The sequence below is a fragment of the Taeniopygia guttata genome, chromosome 3, assembly GCF_048771995.1.
Source record: "Taeniopygia guttata chromosome 3, bTaeGut7.mat, whole genome shotgun sequence".
NCBI lineage: Eukaryota > Metazoa > Chordata > Aves > Passeriformes > Estrildidae > Taeniopygia > Taeniopygia guttata.
In genome coordinates, this window is record NC_133027.1 from 25,441,128 (window position 1) to 25,456,506 (window position 15,379).

At 39.1% G+C, this 15,379-nt stretch overlaps 1 protein-coding gene across 1 annotated transcript in view; it reads left to right on the plus strand.

Annotated features, from left to right (window-relative positions):
- The window catches only part of LRRC1 (leucine rich repeat containing 1), a 70,145-nt gene that overhangs the window by 28,661 nt on the left and 26,105 nt on the right, over positions 1-15,379 (plus strand). The window contains exons 3-4 of the mRNA XM_002195293.5: positions 1,335-1,413; positions 4,569-4,658. Coding sequence (XP_002195329.1) covers positions 1,335-1,413; positions 4,569-4,658 — 169 coding nt within the window. The remainder of the gene's footprint in view (positions 1-1,334; positions 1,414-4,568; positions 4,659-15,379) is intronic.

Here is a 15,379-nt window from a genome sequence, read left to right on the forward strand (position 1 = left end):
CTATTTGATTAGATTTAGATGAGATTTTAGGAAGAAATTAACTGGTGTGAGGGTGATGAGGCACTGGAACGGGTTGCCCAGAGAAGCTGTGGATGCTCCATTCCTGGAAGTCTTCAAGGCCAGCTTGGATGGGGCTTTGAGCAACCGGGTCTAGTGGAAGGTGTTCCTGTCCATGGCAAGGGGGTGGGACTAGGTGATGCTTTTGCTGCTTTTCAACTCAAACCATTCTGTGATTTTGTTCTAAGTTTGGAAGCATTCAAAATAGATGCTTTTGGTGAGATTACCTGGCAAGAGATGAACCTGGTGAGCAGGTACTTTCCTCTTTTCCGCCCTTGTTTCTCCATCACACCTCTTTTGGGGCGAAAATCTGAAGAAAATACATAGATGGTCAATTCTGAGTTACTCAGCTAGGTAGGAAAAGAACTAATTTCCATTTCTATTTTCGATGTATTTAGATCATACGTGGCTGGTGAGGTCAGTGGAAATAGCTAAAAACTTTGAAACAGAAGTCTGACCTTTACTTAAAATTTTACTTTTTAAAAATTACTTCTAAAATCAATCATAAAGATTAATTTTGACATTCAAGGAAAGGAAAGATTTGTTTAATTGTTGCTGAATCTCAGTGACAGTAAACAGGTACTTAATCAGAAGACTCACAGCGTATTTGTGGATATTCAGTGTGCTGTAAGAGGGCCAGAAGACAATTTTATTTCTAAGACATACTTGATTTGAGTAGATATATGTGCTGTATTGAGGTTCCTTGAAAAAGCCCACTTTTTTCATATACAAACATTTCTGTTTACTTCCTGGCAATCTGAAATGGTGTAGTAGCACTTACTTGTGACCTGTCGGTGTAAATATGATTTTCTAATTACTTGGCTATGGTGTAAGGGGGGATGTTTCTGCTCCATGAGTGTATGTTACATGTGGAGAGACTTGCACATTCTCTTCTTCTTTCCAGTGTTTTCCTTTCCCACGTTTTTTCTTCCACTACAGAATGTGGGCATGTATTGATCAATTCACCAGAGGTTGGCTCTTTAGTACAGCCCTAGCATATCGGTTGTCCGATTCTTTTGATGGGCAGAGTCTGATAAAGATCAGTCCAAGGACACGTTAGTATTAGGAAGATGAACATGGAGCAGGAGGGGAAAATGGAGTGTGAAAAATCACAAAATGGGTCTGCTTCTATAGTTCTGTACTTGGACAGGGAGCAGTCTTGCATGTTGAAATGTTTTGAAAGATACCAAGATAACTCCTTGCTGTAGTGAGTTACTATCATTAAGCAATAATTTCAATGCAGTTGCTGACAATTTTTTCCATTTTTTTTTCTGCAGATATTCCTGAAATACCAGAAAGCATCTCATTCTGCAGAGCACTACAGATAGCAGATTTCAGTGGCAATCCACTGACTAGGTAACTTCACCTTCTTCTTAGTACATGACATACCAGAATCGTAATCTTGCTGTAACAATAACTTTAAATAAGCCCTTAAAATTGTGACCTAGGCTCTGTGTAATACTGTCAACAGTGTTTGTCTCTGTCAGGGATTGCAGCAAAAATTCAGATTTAAAAAGTGATGTGCATCTCTGTTTGGGTGGGGATTAAATTTGTTAGCCAACCAGAAGAATCTGATTTGGTAAATCTGATTGCCCATAAAATGATTTTCGTTCCTTTTCTTAAATGCATAGGAAAACCATGTTCACACTTGGGAAAGATACAGCAATAGTTAGAGCGAATGAATTGGCACAAACCCAGGTGCCTGATGATTTAGAATAGATTTTAGATCAGCCACTGCAGATAATGGCTTTTACTAATGATTAAAGCTTGGACTAGCATTTCATCACCCTCCCGTCAATTGGGACACAGTGTCATGCAGTAACATGAGGCAGAAACACACTCTGTTGGTGGCTGCTGTGTCTGCTGCTAGCCTGTGTTCCGATGAGCTGAGGTTTGGAGGTTGTTATGCACACTTTTAAAATGGAAGAGGAGTTTTGTTTACATTTCTCTGTTCAATTTGCTAAATAATTTGGAATTTATCTAATAAAGTGAGGGTGGAACTGGCAAAGAAGTGGTGATTTGCTAGTTAAAGCCTTTGAATACTATTTGGAGAACTTATTATTTCTTAAACCAGCCGTTGCCACAGAGCTCCTTTGCGATGCTGAGCAAGTCACATAAGCCGGAGTGTTCACAGTGGATGCTCACTGACCTGCTTTGCTTTGTACTGAGATGGCCAGATACTTGCAGGGTTTGCTGGCTGGCTGGCTGGGCTGCTGCTGTGCTGACAAACAGGAGTCTGTACGGGCTTAAGCCGCTCCAGTGGTTTTGCAAGACTGCTTCTCCCACGTGTACAGCTCAGATTCTTCAGAAGTGTGCATTGAATATTGCCCATAGTGCCTCCTAAGTTCTCTGAAAGTCACATCGCTGAGCATTAAAAGAACACTTGTGATCTTAATCCCTGTGGCTCTGTAGCTTATTTATCTAGTGAGGATAATAATACCACAAAAATCCAGCAAAGCAAACTGAGGCTGAACTGATGTTTAGATACACAAGTGGTGAGGGTCACTGAGCAGCTTTTTTCCAGGCATCAGTTGCAGTGTATAAAGCTCAGATCTGTGTCTCGTGGTATTTAAATCAAAAGTGTCAGTAGTAGTGTTCTAGTTATCCTTCATTCATTTTGTGTGCTCAGTAAAGCTTGAGGCCTGAGTAATGTGTTTTATTAAACAATACCTGTAATGCACAGCTACAGCTTCGTGGAATTCATAAAAGAGTTTTTCAGTGATGTTGAAGTAGATCTCGTAACTCTGTGTTGATAATTTAAGGGAATTCTAAAAATTCTTGATAAATGGCTCCAAAGCGTTTGCATGCCCTGGAAAACATCACTCCAAGCAGTTCAAGTTAGAAAGCACAGATTCCAGGAACTGTTTACATATGGTTGCCAGGTATTTCTGTGATGAGGTCCAGAATTTCAGTTTTACTTATAAAATAGCATGTAAGTTTTTGCACTGATTTGCCCAGGCAAAGTGGGAAAGTCTGTTATTTTTGTGTAATATTCTGGAACATTTTTTTAGCTATTAATTCTTGTCCTTATTTCCTCTAAGTTTAAAAGCCAGTTGGAGATGTTTGCAATCAATGTCCTACCACTAGTACAGTATGTTGCTTCATTGTCAAACTTAAATAACTGATGAAACTGAGCATGGCAGACTATATTCCAGCTGTTTTCAGATTATTTCAGGTTTATGTATTATTTATATCATTAACAAGCAGATGCATTTATTTATATTTATACACATGTAGAGATTTATTATAGATATGAAATCCACTGCCTGCTGTAGAGAGATTAGAACTAGTTGGAAGGGACCTACAGTAATTATTGAATCTACCTAGCTGTTAACATCAGGGCTGAGCAAATGACAATCAAACCATTTAACTCCACTCTTAAACCTGTTAAAGTCTAAATGGTAATGAGAGTCTAAAAGGTCTCAGTGGAGCTTTTGAAGTTCCATTTTGAAGATATTGAGCATCTTCTGTTAATAAAGTCCAGAATATGAAGCAGTGCAGTACAGAATTTATCACATGAAAACTCTCTTGCCCCCCACTGTAATTTACCTTTTTCCTTCTCCCCACACCCCCTATGCGGAGTTGTATTTGCCTGTTGGTGTGTCCCCATTTGGCAAGTTGCCCACAGGTCATACCTTGTGCCTTGAGCTGGGTCATGGGGAGAGCAGGAACCAAACCAAATGCTACAGCTTGATCTTAGATTTCATGCTCTGGGGGTTGAGCAGAAGTTGAGTGGCTGGTCCAGGGGCTTCTTCTTTACCTAACTGGCCCCCTTACCTCATCCTCATCCTGCAAACTGAGCTTCTTGGTATTGCCAGTGAGCAGCATGAGGCGCAGGAGCCCCTCAGTGTGAGGGAATGGAGAGCCACACCTTGCAGAAGACCAGCTTGGGTGATGGATCTAAAGGCTTTGGAGCTTTGGAAGTGTTCTGCATGTGACTGCATTTTATAGTGTAAGGAGCGGGGGTTAACATGCTGTTGTGTTGTGAACCAGTAAATGTGAAATGCTGTAGCAGCAGAACATTGTCTTCATAGTGAACAGCATGTTTCTTCAAAAAAGCAGCAATTGAAGAGCAGCCTAGCAGCTAGTACAAAATGGCCATGCTATAAGCGTTTGTGTAACTGGATCCTATATATGAATAAAATTTAATCATTTTACCATTTGGTTGTACAGGAAAATAATAGTAAAAAAGTTTGTGTTTTTTTTTTTTTTAAATGTGTTTGATTTTATTTTTCAGTTTTGTGAAAATGCTTAAAATGGTCTCAAGCTGTATAGTATTTCAAAGCTGTAAATTGGGTGCAGGGAAGAGAGTGGTATATCACCTGTTCTTTGACACAGAATAAACTTTAAAGTCCCTAAATCATGGATGTTTTTTTTATGATCCTTAGAATTTTCTGAGTCATGCTAGAATCTGGACTTTTCTCCCTCCGTGTGTATTTGCTAAATAAAGTCTTACTCACATGAAAGAGTGTACTTCTGGAAGTCCTTGATTTGCATTAATATCTCCATAGGTTGCCTGAAAGCTTTCCTGAATTGCAGAATCTGACATGTCTTTCAGTAAATGACATCTCTCTGCAAGCACTACCTGAAAACATTGGGAAGTAAGTTCTTTGCACTTTATTACTTTTTAAATTTATTTTTTCTTTATTGTTGCACTTCTTGTATAAATGACTCACATAATTATATATAATACAACTATAAAATTATTTACAGGTCTACCCTTATTTTTTCTATTTCAAGTTGGAGGGATCTGTTTAAAAAAACCCTAAAAAACGGGATTTTCACTCACCATTAGCAGGTTAATGCCGAACCTATAGTGTGTATGTGTACAGTTAACTCTGTTCTTTAGGATTTAAAATAACTTGGAATTTTAGATGCAAAATTAATGTGGTGTTTTGTCATGCTGATCTGACCTTTTGCTTTCCTAAGTAGACCATTGATCCATTATTGTGAACATGTCAGATGGCTTGCAGCTTAGCTCAAAACCAGGCAATTGCTGGCACAAGAACAGATGGGTAAAGCTGGCTGTGGTCAGGATGGAAATTTAGAAGCTTCCTAACTAGCTGTGGGAGCAGTCTGCTTTTGAAAAAAACTTCAGGGGGAGCTGTGGAGATGAAAACTCATAGAACAGCTCTTAAGATGAAATTTTATACGTTTTAAGATGCTTATTCAGTCTGGAAGGTAGATCAGTATTGCAAGGAGAGACTTCCAAAGTGGAAACACGTGGAAAGTGAAGTGAATGATATTTATGTGCCTCATTTTGACTGGAATAAACATCCACACTGGCAGATGGGAAATCTCTTTCCTGTTAGTGGAGGGAAGGGTGTCTCTTCCAATTTGAGGGAGAAGTAGTGGTTCCATGTCTCCTCACTTAAATATGACTCTGCTGATTCAGCTCAAAGGCTCATCTGGCCCAGCTTCATTCTGCCATTTCCCTGAGTGGATGCCTAATGAGGGTTTAGAAGAACAGTGTGTGTGTGTGTGTGTGTGATGACTTTTTTCCATCCCGTGGCTGCTTCTGGTTCACAGGATTTCCTGAGCTTTGGATTTTGGTTTGTCTAACTGATAGCCCATAATGAATCTCTTTTGTGTACTTGTCCAGTTTCTCCTTGAGCATATGTAGACATCTTTAGTATTTTCTCCTGGCAAATAGCTGCACACAACTATGACCCATTTTGCTGGTTTGTTGTTAGTTCAGTAAAATCCTGGTGTTTCTAAACAGGAGTCCTGCAGAAGGGATCTTAATCATAAGAGCTCCTGCAATGTAGTCAAGTTCAGACTGGCATTACTTTAGCCACTTCCCATGGGTATGAAAGCTCTCAGCTGGCACTACACCAGCTGCAGCAGAAGTGGAAAATATATTTTGAAACCTCCCACAAGCACTAACAGGTACAGATAGTGTGTGCCCAGTGACTAGGGCAGAGTCTTACCTAAAAATTGCATGGGCCAGGACTTTTGTGATATTCTTCCTTCACTGTAAAAGTTCACATAACTTTTCATGCAGCTTTTTCAGCACTGGCAGCCTAAGAAAAGGCCTGTTCAGGCTTTGCGTTTAGTGAAAATTAAGGCAAAAAATTTGGGATCCTGCCTGATTCTGAAAATAAATACAAGAAACATGACAAGCACGATTCCCAAAAGCATGGCATGGACTGCTGCTCTGCAGACAGTAGCTGCAGGAAGGTTGTTGGCTTCCCTGACAGCTCACTGGCTATGGTGGCTCTGGCTTCTTGATTGTTCTGCCTCTCATTTGGCAGTGAGAATGGTGGTAGCCTCTGTTTTGGAGCAGATGACTGAAACAAGTATGGTTAAAATGAGGATACCAGAATTTGTATTGATGTTGATATGTGGAGCTGTGCAAGAAGGAAAGGTAAAAATTTGCCTCAGACTAATCCTAAGCAGTTTCAGCATGAGTTCTTATAGAACAGAGCAATGCAACCCATCCTCTTTTAAGGTCAGTATCTGATCCTTGATATTGAAACTAAAAATCTGGCATCCTCACTTGTGCCAGGAAGAGCCACAAGCTTGTCCTCGTGGTCTGGGTGAGTTCTCCTGGGGTGATAGACTATTCAAGTCTGACAGGCCTGCTTTGATCTGGGACGTGTTCCCACATTAGCGGTTTAGAATATGAATATTGTATTTTTACAAAAATACTTTAATCTCAGTATTAGAAACTGTTATTATCAGGTTTATATTTAAAGAAGCAGAAACAGATATGTGAGGCTATTGTTTTTGCCTTATCAGGTATTTGAAATAGGTGGAAATATGTTGGGAAGTTGACAGGAATCTTGGACTGAAAATGCATAGTTTCAAACTCAGAAGAATGATAGTGTTGCATGAGGGAAACTCATGGGGTGTTTACCCAAAATGTAACTGTTCCTGAAGTCTGTTGAGGAATGTCCAACAGAGAGATCCTATCTGATTCCAACTTGAAATTATTGGGAAGTCTTGTAGTGAACTGGAACTGCAGCCTGAAGTCCTTATAGATCACTTCTGACAGTGAATTTTACTTATTTTTTTACATTAGATATATAAGTAAGAAATTTTTTTTCCAGTCTGGCTACCAACAAGTGCAACTGTCCTATTTTAGTTGGCAAAATTTTCATCATTTACTACAAGTGAATTTGATGGTGCTGCTAATCACCTTGTATTTGGTAAAAGCAGTGAAATGCTCTGTGGCTTTTGCAAAGGTAAAAATCACAAACTTGTACTTGTTCCATCCTTTGTTCTTTATCTGATGGGACCCCATTCCCCCAATTCTGGGAGTTGAAAGGTAGTGCTAATTTTGTTTTTCTGACTGAGCAGACTGAGTCTGTAAAAGGTGTTTGAATATGTTTGCAGATGCCTTATTGGAGTTTCATTATGCTTTGGATAATAATGCATGTTGCTATTTGATGGAATAGGCTGGACCAATGTGCTCTATATGAGACCTGCCAAATAGTGAGCAAACAAATATATACTGGTAGTTATTCTACTATAGATGGACTTGTTCAGGGAAAAATTTGAAGTTCCCTGTGCTTGCTGCAGGTCTTCTGGGCACTAGAATATGTGGAAACTTGGGCAAATGCATCCTAATTACTTACAGTCTTATGGTTCTGTCTAGGAAACTGCCTAATACAGCCAGTGAAATCTCTAACTCAGCTTCATGTAGTACAGAGATCAGTATGTACTTAGGGTCTCTTTTTTTTTTTTTTTTTTTTTTTTTTCATTTTTTTAGCTAAAAGATACCTACTTATAATCTTATGGTGATGGAAATTTGCCCTTAAATGGGGAAAGCAGCAAAAGCAGTGGCAAATCTTTTACAAACAGCAGTTCTTTAATGTTAGGAAATTCTTACTAATGGCAGATGATACACCTAATTGCCTTGCAGCAAAGCCTTAGTGGAAGTGTGTCTTGTGAATTCCAATCTCCAGTCTGTTTTTCTCATGGTCTGATGTATGAGTGCCAGAGTTCAGATTCACTGTCCCAAGCCAGTGTCTGAACTTGTTCAAGCTACTGATATGTAGAGTTTATCAGTACTTTTACTGTGCTGATTTGTTCTGCGCAGATATTTTATATTTTATTTTCCTTTGTATTGCCAAAAGGAGTATTTTTAAGTACTTTTAACGGGATGCTTGAAGAACATAGGCAAGGGTTTCTTTGAACCTTCTGTCTTTCCTCTTGCTTATGCATAGCCATGCTCTGAGTGTGTCAACTTTTCTTACTCTGTGTGACCACTTCAGTCTGCTTTTCTGTGTGCTGTTTTTTCTTGCTGGATTAAGCCTACTTCTTTTAAGCTTTCAGGGCTTTCTAGAAAGATGTGTGATGAACACAGGACTGGATAGCAGACTAAATGTCCAGTTCTGCTTTTTGTATTTCTCTGTGATTTGTGTTAACTCATGGTTTCATTCCTATCTGGAGTAAAACAATGAATACTAATGCATGGGAGATACTTAAGCTGATAATTAGGTGGGTGCAGTTTGGAGCAGGACTTGTCCTGTTGGCTAGTTGAAGCATTTGGAGAAACAAGTTGCACCATTCAAGCTGTGAGTAGGAGTGTCTTTTTACTGCCTTTCTCAGTCTAATGAGAGCAAGTCTAATTTCCTTGCCTATTCTGCAGGGCTGTCTGTGTCTAGAGCTGCCCAACAAGCAGGCATAACCTGTTCCTCCCAGCATGGGTAACATTTAGGAATTTCCCCTTGCTTCTAGGATTATTTTTCTTTAATACTTCCTTATTCACACAGCAGCCAAAACACAGGGCATGACTTTTTCCTGAAGTTGAAAAATCAGAGTATTTGTACTTGTAAGGATATTTGAATAAGTTGGGATGTCTGAGGCTTCCTAGGACACATCTTATAATAATAGCATGAATATTCCAGCACCTTTCTTGTCCATATGTGTTCATTCTGTAGTGTTGGCTTCAGGCCACTGTAATATTGGCTTTTTACCAGTAAAGACTGAACTTAGAGATCTACATAGTGGTCTTCTGGCTTAATGTCTAGAAAGAGAAGAGAGATTGTGTCAGCTCCGTGTGTTTGCTATTTATTTGTGGTTCTTAGGCTTGAATAAGATCCAGGTACCTCTTCGGAAAGCCTTTGATGTGTCTGTAATGTTTAATCTCGCATTGGACTCTCAGGACAGTGCTTCATCAGGAATTGACTTTAGCGGAAAAAACAGTCCTTTCAGCATTAAATGCATACCTGAAAAAGACAGTTACCTGTCACATTCTGTATGGGTGGTCAAATCAACTAAATTCTTAAACAGCTGAAGCTTCACTACTGTGTTTTAAATTCTGATTGAAGAAGACCTGCTGCCCATTGGCACACCAGACACCTAACTCGGATCCAGTTTTTAACTTTCACCATTTTTTCAGCAGTCTTGTCTGTGCCTCGAAAGATAAAGACTACCAGATTACTTTTTTTTTTTTTTTGGATGTTAAGCTTTAAAGTAAAAGATTATTCATGACTGGCCGGTAGGATATTTTGAAAGTTCCGTACATGGCAGATGAAAAAAGCTTTCCTCTGCTCTACACAATCTTTATTCCTCCACTAAAAATACACAGATGGTCTCCTACTTGGACATGATTTCAAAATCCCGATGATTCAACAAAAGATCACAGAAATATAATGGTCTGTAGTATCCCCATCATTCACAATTTCCCCCTCCCCCCCACTCCCCTTCTTTTAGGACAACTGCACAATCTGTGATGCAAGAAAGTAGCATAGCTTTATTTTAGCTTCAGAAACTTTTGCTGTGGGAAGGAGTGAATTTCTTCAGATGTGAAGAATATTCTGATCCTGATGAGTCTGGTTTACCCCCAAGCTGCAAGCAGGCTGAATGGATCTGTGGAACGTTACTACTGAAAGGGAATTACCAGGTAAGCAGAGATATTTTCCTCTTAACATTTGCAGCTAGCAGGTAGAATGCTGAAATAGGCATTTCGTTATGAAAGTAAGCATAATGAAAAGAATAGAACAAATGTTGCTGTGCTTTAGGAGCATTGTTTTGAGAAATATTTGTTACAGGCCTGCTTTTCAACAGTCATAGAACCACAAGTACCCAGAGATTCCATGATAGTCACTGAGGGTGATGGTTTTGCATATATATGCTTAATTCTAGAGGTTTTGAAATTTTCAGCAGGTTCTGAAACAGAATCTCTAATGTTGATCGTGGAAGAAGTAGCTGGAGAATAAAAAAAAGCCTTCAAAAGCAAGGGTGACCTGCTCAATACAGATGGTCCAGAAGCAGGTCAGAATACTAATCCTTAGAATGGCTTCCTGGGCCAATCCATGCCTGTGTTTTTCTTAGTGTATGCCTGGATGTTTCAAGTGTAGATTATGCATCTGGTAGGATCACACAGAATGGAAAATGTTCTTAAAATTGTGTGGAACAAGAAAATTTAATTCTTTTTTTAGGTTTAGCATAATAATGTCTCATTAACATAGAGTCTTACATGATACAGCAGAAGTGATGGGGAAGCTTATTGCACAAATACGTAGAAGGAGGACTAAATGTAGGTGTTCTGGCTAGGCTGATAGAAATAGTATTAAAAACTCCTACTGTGGCTTAACTGAATTTAGCATGGCAAGAAATATTTACAGAGTTTGAGTAGGTAGAGCATTCAGTGTTAATCACAGCTGGTTGGTAAACGATAAAACCGAATGTTAAGAACTCAGAAGTTTATTTAAGGAACACTAGCAATTTAATAGTGAATGCAGTGCCATCTGGCCTTCAAATAAGACATGTTGCATCCTTTATGTTACACAAGAAAAATATATGTAACATATATTTAGCAGTATTTTTAAAATGTGAAATAATTCAATTTTTATTGAAGATTGATGTTGCATGAGTGGACAATATTTTAAAAACAAAAATTTTGTTGTAATAGTGGGCTGGCTTAGCCTTCTCAATCCATTTCAGTAGTCTTGATAAGCGAGTAAGACCAGTTTAGACTATCTCTGTAAACACATTTAGGGAATTCCTTGGCCATAAAAAGTAGAACTTTTATTTTTAAAATCTGAATGTGACTTATTCTATTGGCCATCTGTTGAGGCTTTCCCTCAGTTAGTGGCTGATAACAATGCCTTTTTATCCTGTTTTTACTTGTGGAAGATATGTAGCTTTTTATGAGCCAATTAATTAATTGATGGAATTGACAATTCAAGTAACTGACTATGCAAATGCACTTTTCTCTGACTTTCAGTCAGAAAGACCTTGCTGTTAAAGTCCAGGATCGTCAGCTTCACTTCTCCAGTCCCTATTTAAAATCAGTCTTCAGAAGGACTACTTCCCCACCCTAATTTGTGTCCAGTTCTCCCTGCTCAGTAGAAATTACAAATGTTATGAACATAATCCTTAATTTCAGATATTGTTACAAGAATTACTGTTAGACTGCTGTTCTGCTTATCAAACTCTAGAAGTAGACAGCTAAAGAAAGCCTCATGCCTTTCTCCTGAATGTTATGCATTTAAACTTGAGAGAAAAGAATACTGTCTAATTTAGATACAAGTTACATGAATTTACTTTGCCTCTAAAAAGGTGGAGGAGGAGGAGGAAAGCTTTCAAAGATATTACTGGAAGAATGGTCTTTAACAATATTGGTGACACAAAATAACAATTTCATCAGAACCAAATCTAGTTGCTTTCCTTTCTAGTTGCTTTTCCAGCTTCTCTGATATTCAGAGGTAGAACCACAGGACTTCATGTATGTGAAGTTCAGTTTGTTTTGAAATAAGGAAGTGCCCTCAGTTAGGAAATTAATACTTCCTGTAATTTCTAGCTCATCTAAGAACTTCGGGTGTTCAGTACCTAAAAATTTGCATAATCACGCTCCCCTATTGCATGGTATGGGCAGAAGGTCTCTTTTCAGTTCTGTCAGATTAGTTTTACAAAAGTTCATTAGTGCTCTTTCTTATCATTCACATTGTAAAAGAAGTTTCTATGGGCAAAAAGTAACCAACCAAGGTAGGACTATTCTACTATTTGTAGGTTACCATATAATGGATATGAATTCCAAGGTTCTTTCATGGTAACTTTGTCTAATTACATGCCAGCATTATGCAGTAAGTAGTTGGAATGAAAATAAGCAGTGTTGAACCTTAAAACAAGGTGAGAAAATTGCATGCCTTGAGCATGTAGACCATGTGCTATGTGTTAAGAGACACTTAGTAATTTCTGGAAGCATAATCCTTCCTTATGTGGCTGATACTGCTTTTGTTGAATTGGAAATGTCATTACACCAAAAATCCACATGGAGCTGGTTGTTCCGACACCAGCATTGTAATCAATGCAGGGAAGATAGGTTGCTGGCAGATACAGTACCTGGGTGAAATAAGGCAGACTCAGGGAAGAACTGAAGTGGTAATTAACTCTGGAAATGGGTACATGCTACAGGAGCTCTTGAAACAATCCAACTTTAAGCACCTAATTTGATAGAGTGGTTTGGGTTGGTTGGAAGGGACGTTCAGAGATCATCTGATCCAGCCCTTCTATTGTGGGCAGAAACACCTTTCGTTAGATGTGGTTGCTCAAAGCCCTGTTCTCTCTGACTTTGGCTTCTAGGGAGGAGGCATTGCAGCTTCTTGGGGTGTCCTGTTACAGTGTCTCACTGCCCCCATTGTAAAAATTTCTTCTCCAGACTGAAAAATGAGAAGTCTCTGAGCCTGTCCTCACAGGATAGGTGCTCCAGTCCTCTCATAATTTTTGTGGCCCTGCTCTGGGTCTGCTCTAGCAAGACTGTGCCTTTCCTGTGCTGGGGCCCTTGGAGCTGGATGCAGTGCTCCAGGTGGGGTCTCAGCAGTGCAGAAGAATCACTTCCCTCGACCTGCTGGCCATACTGTTTTTTATGCAGACCAGGATGATGTGGTTGATGTAGCCTTGGGAGTCTGGACATTTGGTCTTTTCAGGGTCTGTGTGCAGTTGAGGAAACAGTCAAGAGAGGAGAAGAGAAAGAGGTTTTTTTTGGGAGTGACTTGGAACAGGAGCCTATCCCAAAGGTATATACTGTACCTTCAAATACTTAAGAGTCTGGGTAAGTAGTATTTTGAGAGCTGGCTGGTTATTGATTAACTCTGTCATTTTCCTGGAGAATAGAAGCTGCTAAACACCAGGCTCTCAGTGCATTGTTATTCTGCAGCTGGAAGCCTTGTGGGATGGGAGTAGCTTACTAGGATCCTGTCACATGAGTGTATAGTCATCTAACTGGTGTGTCCTGGGGCAGGGTCATACGTGTTACTGGTAGTTTTATTTGGCCGGTGGGAATGGGCTGGAATATATTTAAATATGGCTAGTTTAATGCATTTTTATGCCCTTGTCAGAGTGCCACAGTTACCTTACATCTTGGAAGACCCTTGAATAGACAGAAAAAACATGTTCCTTTTCTGCCCAAAAATGGACAGTAAATTGCCTAGTTCAGACTCCTTTCCTTCCCAGTTTACTGTCTTAATGAATGTTTCAGTGTGTGTGCTGTATACCCAGGCAGGGTATCTTAAGTGCCAGTAATCTTCAGATGCTGGCCCAGTGAACTGAAGTCCTTTGGAACTGGTGCACTGGTCAAAATGTGGACTTAATCTCTCATTTCTGTGTGCTGCATCCTTGGGCTGTGTTCTGGAATCATTGCTGCTGCATGAAGAGTGTAATATCAGACCATGTTCAGAATCTATACTGTGTTCTCACCTTACCTATCCTTATTGTGCAGGACCGTATCTTATTCTGTATAAATATGGGGGCTATGCCCATTCTCTGCTCTTTCCCTTCTTTTGGCAGTTTTACAAACATGAGGAAAAATTACATTTGGGATTTTTATACTCCCTTAACCAGCTGAAACTTGCTGGAAGGGGTGCAGATTGGGCCATGGGTTTCTGCAGGTGCTTTAGATCATCATCTCTTCCAACTTTGCTTCCTTATTTCCCAAAGCCTGTACTCTTGTCTTGCTAGCTCAGCTGTGTGCTTTTGACATAAGATGAAAAAGTGTAGCTTTTATTAATCAAGGGAAGGGCATTGTTCAGTTTTTATTGACTGAGCATCTTCAGCTTTTACATAAATTCTTTTTTGTTACCTATCTTTGTTTTATCTTAGCTTTTCCCACATTTCTCTTTCCCACTTTTGTAATGTTAGCTTTTTTTTCCTTCCCACAAGGAAATAGCATATGTCTTATCATGCTTCTCAGTGCCTGTCTCAGAAATGTGGTCTCTGCCAAGGGCTTGGAGCTCCTAGTCTTTTTGCTGGGACTGTGATAGAAATGGGGTGTGTGTGGTGTTGTCTGTTGTTACTCTTAAGGCTGACTTTCTGTCCCTATGGATAGAGGAATATGCTGCAGCTGTCCCTCAAGGTTAAAGTTCTAGGATAAACGCATAGCAGTTTTGTATTTTATAAATTTAAAAAACAAAGTACATTTAATGTGTGCTGTACACTGAAAATGTAATTTCATCCAGAGTAACTATGGAACATCTTTTTTTTTTTTTTTTTTTTTTTTTTTTTTTTTTTAACTTCAGTGGTGTTTTTAACCTAGTGCAGTGAGTCTTTGTTGTTTAGAGAGTCATCTGTGAAAAGGTTGTTTTGTGGAACATGGTGGTGTGGATAATCTCATTGTAATCAATCCAAACTGACTTGCTTTGGAAGAAAAAGAACAACAGGCTTTGTTTCTGGTTTTAGCGGATGATTCTAGCCACTCTTTGTTTTAGAGTAGACTGCTGCAGTTGATGAAGGAATATTTGTGGTATTCCCTATCTGCAGATTGTGTTGAATTGCACATTTCTCTTTCAAAACTGTACAGGAATGATCAGGAAAGACACTTCTAGCATTTTTGTTTGCTTTGTTGCTATTAGTTTTGTTCTCAGTTATTGATTTCGTATCGACAGTTACTGTAGGTAGAGTGCTGAACCAAGTGTATCTGGTTTATACTGAAACTGATATTTTTAGCCATGTTGTACCTTTAAATTCAACTTGGTTCCAGCCTTACACTAGAAGTCATCTGGAGTGCTGAGATGGAAAACTTGTAATTATTTCAGTTAACTTCATTTTCTCCTTGGTTTGTCTGTTTCCTTGTGTGCAGTAATTTTACACACGTGCTCAGTGTTTGAGGTTTGTGTGGTAGCTTTTGTAGTGAGCATTATTATAATTATTAATGCTTTTTACAAACTATGGTGAAATAGTATCTTCTGATAGTGGGATTTCTTTGTATGTTTCTTTTTTGGCTTTTTTCCCTCTTTTTGCTGTTGTTGTTTTGTTTTTCTTTCTCCTTTAGAATATAAATTACATTTGCTTGTGCATTTTCTGTTGGATTTTTTTGGAGGGAGTAAGGACTGTTTGTTGGAAAGCAGCCTGCAATGCTCTGTGGTGCGTTTGC